Genomic DNA, 7,008 nt, shown 5'->3' with positions numbered 1-7,008 from the left:
CAAAATGAATCATACGTAATTCGATAGAATAATATAAAACGAAAAATATTGTACATCCATTACTTCCTTATAAAACGAAAGAAACTTTTCGGACGACCTAATAGAAATTTGTTTCTAATAGTACTACGAAGAATTCGATGCTAATTTCAACGAAGCTCGATCATAAGCCATCGAAGAATTAAAGTTGACGAACGAAGGATAACAGGCGGACTTAAAGAACGAGAAGAATTTTGAAAATATGTTCGGGTCAGACAAAACCTACCGTGGTAAGAGTGCAGAAATGCTTAGCGAAAACATCAACAGCAAAAGGAGTATAGCAGGAGGGGGCGAAAGGAGGGAGGAGAAAAAAAGCGACTACTTTCGGAAGTTCATGAAAGTTCGTTTACACAACTCTTTCCCGTACTGTGATGCATTATGCTCTCGAGACGGACTGACCTGAAATCTTCGGCCTCTACTGCTCTTCACGAAGGAACAGCATCACGACTCGTCATTCCACTGCGCTTTCTACGGATTTATCTGATATACTATGTGTCCCGGACGTATAAAATAAACGTCCAACTACCAAATGAACGTTTTGATTTTTCTAACCAATGATACTCTTCGATTTAGCTGAGAATTCTTTCATTTGATTTAAATATAAAAATATCAAGGTTCCGGTTGCTTCGTTCCTAGCCACTTTGAGTATCTTGTTTAGGTCGACGCTTGAAATGCCTGTTGATTCATGCATTCTTGCAATAAAATTTCTACTTTGTAGACTTTAGTCTCAACTTTTGCAAATCTTATCCAATAACGAAGATTAATTGATAACACTCAATTAGTTTAGTTTTTAATTTGATAGCACTCTGTAGCGTAAGATGAATTGACAATAATTTTCATCCTTTTCAATTGAAACTAAAATCTCGTGTATCCAGAAATATAAACCAACGGACTAGTCTGATCCATTTTGAAAGGAAGTCTAAGCTTCGGACACTGCTACTTGAAAATTGCAGAATTACCAGAGATTCCAAGCGGCCAGAATCATCGTCAAATTCACTGCACTTGGCTAATTCGATAGTTTAGAATCTAAAGAACGAAAACTTCAAACATATCGATAAGAAAACTTCAATTGCCATTTTCTTGCAAATGAATTTAAATTGAAATTCCAATGTTACATAAAACGAGCCTTCGATCAAAACGGATAAGAAGACTAAGGAAAAGTGCAATTTTCTGCGAATTTCAATCAGTCAAAATCATCATTCATCAAATTCATTATATTCAACTGTATGTTTAAGTATTCCAAAGCAAAAAAGACTTGAAACCCGGCATTCGGAAACCGAATCGTCACTGGATCCATCGAGCATGCACGATGCATATTATTCGACTGCTAGAAAAAGCTGGTTCTCATACCTGGTGTCATATTCTACCCGGTATGCTGTCCAAGCGACTACTCGGTCCGATGGAGTACTTGGTCCGCGCGCGACTCCTAAGGGTACTCGAGGCCGCGTCGAGAGAGACCTCTCTACATGGGTGGTCCATTCTCCTTACGCATGCATTATATAAGTTCAGTAAAGTTCACACTAAGGATACACGGGGCCCCTGTGTCCAGCAGCCATCCAACGGAATTCGATAATTATATCCTAAACCGTTCTCTCACGCGTCCCTTCCTAAGGTGAAGAACTTCTTAGGAAGTCTACGAACACTAGCTGCACCTGGGCGACCTCTTCTTTTTTAAATCTTGTTTCGTATTTAAAATTTGGACACGAGAAAGAAAGAGAGAGAGAGGGAGAGAGAGATAGAGAGAGAGAGAGAAGCAACATTGATAACATCTCTATGTGTGATGTAATACAATATTCAATAATTGATATTCGTTTCGTGATTCGGCATTTTTGTAATGGTTATAAATTTCAGTTTGCTGGTATTCGAATATAGGAGTTGATAGTGAAGTTGGAATTGAAATTAAGCGAATATTTTGAGCTTTGCGTTTTATGTGTAAGGGACTGAGAGCCCTAAACATCTAAACACACTAACAAAAACATCTAACAACACTAGCTTCAACCCTAATTCAACGTTAACCTAAAACAGCTATAACAGCATTTAGGATTTCTGTTCTGCAAATTATTTTTAAATAAATTATTCTTTAAAACCATAGAAAAGTATGTCAGATCCAAAAGAATCAAAGAGGTGCTATCCTGCAGCAATAACCAATGATCAATACTCTCAAAGAATTGCGTCGTCAAGAATGATGCATAATTCAATTTTCGAATATGCAAATAGCAAAGTGTAAGGGACATAAGGAATTTATCTGAAGGGCGGACAAAAGGGCAACGAGGTCGATTCATCATACAGTGTCCTACGGTGTTTCCGAACTCGTGATATAACTTACGAGATGTGGAATGCCGAGAGGTAGAGAAACGTGGCCTGTATTCTGTAGATAAGAACGGACCCTATATCTCGGTTACGTCGTCGTCTCCACCCTTCCGCATCATCAGATTCCTTCCGGTCCCAATTACGTTTCATATGGTTGCGTGGTCACGAGAGGATTATCGTCCCTTCTCAAGTAACAAGAGTATGTACCAAGAAAGATGGAATATATGTACTCTCGTACAGATCTTAAACCATTTCTGATGGAAATTTATAGTATTGATAACTTTTTCTGGATAAATTCGAGTATCTGAACTAAACGGCAGATATAGTTTTGGGTATTATAATTTATAGGCATTTGAAATACAGAGATTTCTGATAATATTTAAATACATATCATAGAGAATTTGTTGTACATTATGTATATGTGAAACATTTTGAAATACTATTATGGATATTATAGCTATAACTTTAACTATATAATTATAGTATATAACTTTCTTGTTTAAAAAGACTTTTCTATGAAGAAGTATAATTAGATGATTTGATGGAATTTGAATAAAAATTTATAAATATTAAGTTACGGATCGATAAGAATTATTTATAGCACTTGTTGTTAATATAACCGTTTGCGTTGCATCTTTCTTTCGTATCATTAATTATTGTAACAATAAGTTTTATATATAAATATAAATATTTTATCGTTTCGAAACGTACGACGTACTGGATGTGATCTCTCGCGGCAAGATTAGGTACCTGTCTAGCAATCGACTTTTCTGTCGATAATAAATCTTTAAATTAAATTATCTTTTTATATATTTCATAAAAAAAAACATAATAATCGTTCTACTTTCAATTGATATTAATCGAAAGGGAAGTTTTAATGTTTCCTATCTTTGAAATTTATTTCGATATGTTAAAATGGCGAAATTATACAATTTCAGAAACAACGAAACCTATTTCATCATTTATGTAACGATAACAACTTATAAAACAAATATTATAACAAAATAATAAAAAATATATCGAAAGAACGTCCTACTTACATTTTACAGCATCCGGCTTCAAAGTTATCCTTGATTACCACAATTTTTCACGGAGAATTTGCACTATGCACTTTCACAAAATTACCGTTCGTACTTTCGAGAATCGAAATAGATAACTCCTTACGTACATTCGATATATCGCATTCTCGCATGTGAACAAAAATATACTTTCGATACAATCGCTTATAGATGTAAAAGTGTACAGGTATATTAAAAAAAAAATAGTAAGAAGGATATTATGTCACTTGCTGCGAAAACTACTTTTGTATTATGTTGTGCAACGACAGCGTGGATGGTAGGTTATGTGCATTATCAACAAGAAGCTGAGAGGTAATTCAAAGTATTCTTATATTGTTAGGTTATGCGTAAGCAACGTATTCTATGTAAAAAATTACCATCGTGTAACATGGACTCATCGTTAAACAGTAAAACTATACAATACAAAATACAAATATTTTTATTTCCTTTTTACATGTGTTGTAACGATAGATAGAGCAGAAAATATGTTTTTTCAAATGTCTTTTTTAAGTCAATATTTCAAACCATAGTTCAAATAAAAAATTACCGAATTATTTAAAGTTAGTAACGTCGATCATTCTGTTCAATCTTTATGTTATAAAGAGTTTCAACTAATTATTTCTTTTCTGAATTAAAAGTACAACTTAAATATATTTAATCCATATACCATAAATGTAAATTAATTTGATTAGAGCATTCGATCCATGTTACACGATAAAGTTGTATTTCGCGGCAATCTCTGGAATAATATTTTATAATGTATATTTCCATAACTTTTACAGACGACAGCTTCGACTAGGTGTAGAACGCGATATTGAACGTCAAGAAAGCAACAAATTAAAAAAACTGCAGCAGGAAACGCAATTGGTGGAGCCATTAGTAGAAGCAGCAAAACAAGGACCAATTCTTCGAACTACATAACGTGTAAATATTGTATGATGTATTGTACATGTTGTATTTATTTCATAATAATTGCAAAGAAAACTGTCTAATTTTCGTATCTTTTGTATTAATTACATTTCTACGTCTGTGTAAATATTTGCTTTTTCACTTTCGTTTCGGATATTAAATTTGAATGAAGGTTAGGTAACACGGATCCAATGAACATAATGACTACAGAAGATCCAACGGATCAATCAGGTATATATATTTAACATACCCTTAAATAAAGTAACAATAAATTTCTTAAATCTTCACATATTTTTCATTTATAGACCTAATTTGCGTAGAAGAAAGCCTTATGAGTTTAGAGAAACTAGATAGAGCATCGCCTGACCTATGGCCTGAGCAAAGTAAGTATATTCTATACAATTTTATAGCCTACTTTGGACAAGAATTACAATATATCATATATATATTAACAATTAATGAAGTTCCAGGTGTAAATGAATTCGTAGCACAAAATTCACCTCAAACAGAACCGTCATCTTGGGCTGCTGGTCTCACACCTGATGATATAAATCAATTACATCGTAAGTTTACATCCAGAAATACAATATCATACAAAATATCTTTTATTATGCTGAAAATATGATTTTTATTTTAGAACTCGGAAATTTATCAATGGGTGGTTTAATATCTGAAGTGAAAAAGTTACATGATATGGCATATCAATTGGGATTGGAAGAGGCGAAGGAGATGACCCGTGGAAAATATTTAAACATTTTCAAGCATAAATAATAGAATTTTTACCAAAGAAATTATATGTAAGAAAATGGTAATACGTGTTTTATTAAAATATACAATATTAAATAAGGTACTAACCTCTTAATGTACAATCAACAATTTTCTAGAATCCATCTTGTGTATTTCTGTATATTCACGAAGACTGAGGGGAAGTTATTGATCATGCTGCAGTCAGAACCGTATGATAAAATGCCTAACTAAAAATGATATAAATATAACTGTAGTTTTATAAATGTACTTTATTGTAAATAATCAAATGTAAAATTTCATGAAATGTTAAATATATAAAATTTTACCAAAAAATATGTATCGCCGTATTTAAATAAAAGGGGACTTCCATTGTATCCTGAACATGGCTCTTCATCCCCTATTGTGCACAATTCGACAGTTGATCCTTGGTTATAATAATTCATGCATTCTTCGGTTGGCACAATCCTCATTTTCAGCAATTGCTGCTTACAAGTGTTCACTTCGATAAAATTTCAATATTTCTAACTTCCTTACAAATACACTCTGTTTAATTGAGTCGTACATAATCTTTTTACCTTTCTGGCTTGCCAGCTTACCCCATCCAACAAGAATAGGATTCATTCCTACATTTACATATCCATCTCTCGGTAAAAGACACACAGGCTGCGCCGTTACTAATTATTTAGTATTGAAATAAAGGTAAAAATCTTACTCACATTCATCGATATATTTTTCATATAAAGAATCGAAGAATCTTTTAATAATTACCAGTATATTGTATTGATTCTTTTAAACGTAACATCGCTATATTATTCGCAAAAGTATCAGATCGATAGTTGGGATGTTTTATCACGTACGATATATTAATTTTCTGTGTATTGCAATCAGGATCAGTATCAGTATTAAACTCACCAACAAGCACAGAATCCCTATTAAAATATCGAAAAATCTGTTCGAAGTTTTACCTTAAAAGATGAGAGTACTCACAATTGATAAATACTAGACTTTGCAAGTGCGCAACTGGCAGTAGTTAATATCGTGCGCTGATTCAAAATTACACCGTTACACGGATACTTTATTTGCCCTGTGTTGCCTATGACAAAATTGTGAAAGATCAATTACCTATTATTAATTAATAAATGTACTGTTTTTATAAATAAATGTCTCGTTTCTCACTTACTTTTAAATCCAATTCTTGCAACAAAAGGGTACATTCCTATAGAGTTAACATCACCATGAACGAAGCTCCTGCCACATTCTGGAATTAGATTCGATCTCGTAAAAGGTGTACCATCCTTTTGAGTAAAAAATGAGTTCACCATATTGCTATCCACGTCGCAGCACACTTTTGGTTTTATGTTCTCGTAACCACAAATTGCTTGCCGAAATCTACGTTAATTATTAAAATAAAAGCTTAAATCATTTCTCTCATTGAGTCGTTTATATTTCAATTTCCTATAAAGCAGCATTGCACCGATCTACCTATGAATCGGCAGTAGATTGTGATTCATTAAATTCAAAATAGCGGGACAATGCTCGACAAATGTACACTTTTTATCGTTCGGACAATTAATCAAATTAATCGAATACATTTCGCTGAAAACGTGTTGTGTCCGATCGGTGGCACTTAATGTACAGATAGAATAAAGAAGAACAATAAAAACTGACGAAAGGAACATCTTTTCTTTGATCAACCGGCGCCGTTTGAAACATATTTCAGACTGTCCTGTTTGGCAAATCCTATTTCGTAACACGCAATGTGACACAGATTTTATTACGTTCAAAGTATTATTCGTTCTTCCGGCGGAAGTCTCATTGTCATGCAGAAAACGGTGCACAAATGCTTGTACAGAAAGTTTCTAAAGCGATGCTGTTAAACACACACACGCACACGCGTGCACACACCATCATTTTTAACATTATATAACTCGGAAAATACGATTTCTAT

The 7,008-nt window shown here is 33.4% G+C and overlaps 3 protein-coding genes across 9 annotated transcripts; 2 read left to right on the top strand and 1 right to left on the bottom strand.

The window, feature by feature from the left end:
* The first annotated feature begins 3,524 nt into the window (after positions 1-3,524).
* LOC125385682 lies at positions 3,525-4,417 on the top strand. Its single transcript, XM_048408960.1, has 2 exons — positions 3,525-3,716; positions 4,187-4,417. The coding sequence occupies exons 1-2, from the start codon at positions 3,625-3,627 to the stop codon at positions 4,323-4,325; spliced, it is 231 nt and encodes a 76-aa protein (XP_048264917.1). The 5' UTR covers positions 3,525-3,624; the 3' UTR covers positions 4,326-4,417.
* On the top strand, positions 4,187-5,434 carry LOC100645204 (protein lin-52 homolog). Of its 6 annotated transcripts, XM_012312094.3 has the most exons (6): positions 4,187-4,328; positions 4,486-4,544; positions 4,619-4,696; positions 4,778-4,876; positions 4,951-5,121; positions 5,198-5,434. In XM_012312094.3, the coding sequence occupies exons 2-5, from the start codon at positions 4,505-4,507 to the stop codon at positions 5,082-5,084; spliced, it is 351 nt and encodes a 116-aa protein (XP_012167484.1). In that variant the 5' UTR covers positions 4,187-4,328; positions 4,486-4,504; the 3' UTR covers positions 5,085-5,121; positions 5,198-5,434. The 6 variants fall into 6 exon arrangements, with proteins under 6 accessions (XP_012167484.1, XP_020720175.1, XP_048264912.1 ...); XM_020864516.2 differs by having other exon boundaries at positions 4,246-4,328; positions 4,619-4,876; XM_048408955.1 differs by lacking the exon at positions 4,187-4,328 and having other exon boundaries at positions 4,402-4,544; positions 4,784-4,876.
* LOC100650328 (phenoloxidase-activating factor 1) lies at positions 4,461-6,894 on the bottom strand. Of its 2 annotated transcripts, none has more exons than XM_020864462.2 (7): positions 6,543-6,894; positions 6,241-6,449; positions 6,048-6,153; positions 5,829-5,989; positions 5,636-5,734; positions 5,387-5,559; positions 4,461-5,287 (listed from the first exon to the last, which is right to left on the bottom strand). In XM_020864462.2, the coding sequence occupies exons 1-7, from the start codon at positions 6,737-6,739 to the stop codon at positions 5,183-5,185; spliced, it is 1,050 nt and encodes a 349-aa protein (XP_020720121.1). In that variant the 5' UTR covers positions 6,740-6,894; the 3' UTR covers positions 4,461-5,182. The 2 variants fall into 2 exon arrangements, 1 of the variants encoding a protein (XP_020720121.1); XR_007225212.1 differs by having other exon boundaries at positions 5,154-5,287; positions 5,387-5,542.
* Between the last annotated feature and the right edge of the window lie 114 nt (positions 6,895-7,008).

Source organism: Bombus terrestris, chromosome 9 (genome assembly GCF_910591885.1).
Source record: "Bombus terrestris chromosome 9, iyBomTerr1.2, whole genome shotgun sequence".
Taxonomy (NCBI): Eukaryota; Metazoa; Arthropoda; class Insecta; order Hymenoptera; family Apidae; genus Bombus; species Bombus terrestris.
Note: the sequence above shows the minus strand (reverse complement) of the source record. Positions and strands in the feature narration are given on the sequence as shown.

Excerpts from the sequence above, each read along its gene's own strand:
- LOC125385682 (XM_048408960.1), top strand. The coding sequence starts at position 3,625 with ATGTCACTTGCTGCGAAAACTACTTTTGTATTATGTTGTGCAACGACA. Across the intron at positions 3,717-4,186 it reads TATCAACAAGAAGCTGAGAG|ACGACAGCTTCGACTAGGTG; the intron begins GTAATTCAAAGT and ends TAACTTTTACAG.
- LOC100650328 (XM_020864462.2), bottom strand. The coding sequence starts at position 6,739 with ATGTTCCTTTCGTCAGTTTTTATTGTTCTTCTTTATTCTATCTGTACA. Across the intron at positions 5,990-6,047 it reads AAGTCTAGTATTTATCAATT|GGATTCTGTGCTTGTTGGTG; the intron begins GTGAGTACTCTC and ends ATATTTTAATAG. Across the intron at positions 5,560-5,635 it reads TAAGCTGGCAAGCCAGAAAG|TGAACACTTGTAAGCAGCAA; the intron begins GTAAAAAGATTA and ends ATTTTATCGAAG.
- LOC100645204 (XM_020864516.2), top strand. The coding sequence starts at position 4,505 with ATGAACATAATGACTACAGAAGATCCAACGGATCAATCAG. Across the intron at positions 4,545-4,618 it reads AGATCCAACGGATCAATCAG|ACCTAATTTGCGTAGAAGAA; the intron begins GTATATATATTT and ends TTTCATTTATAG. Across the intron at positions 4,877-4,950 it reads TGATATAAATCAATTACATC|AACTCGGAAATTTATCAATG; the intron begins GTAAGTTTACAT and ends TTTTTATTTTAG.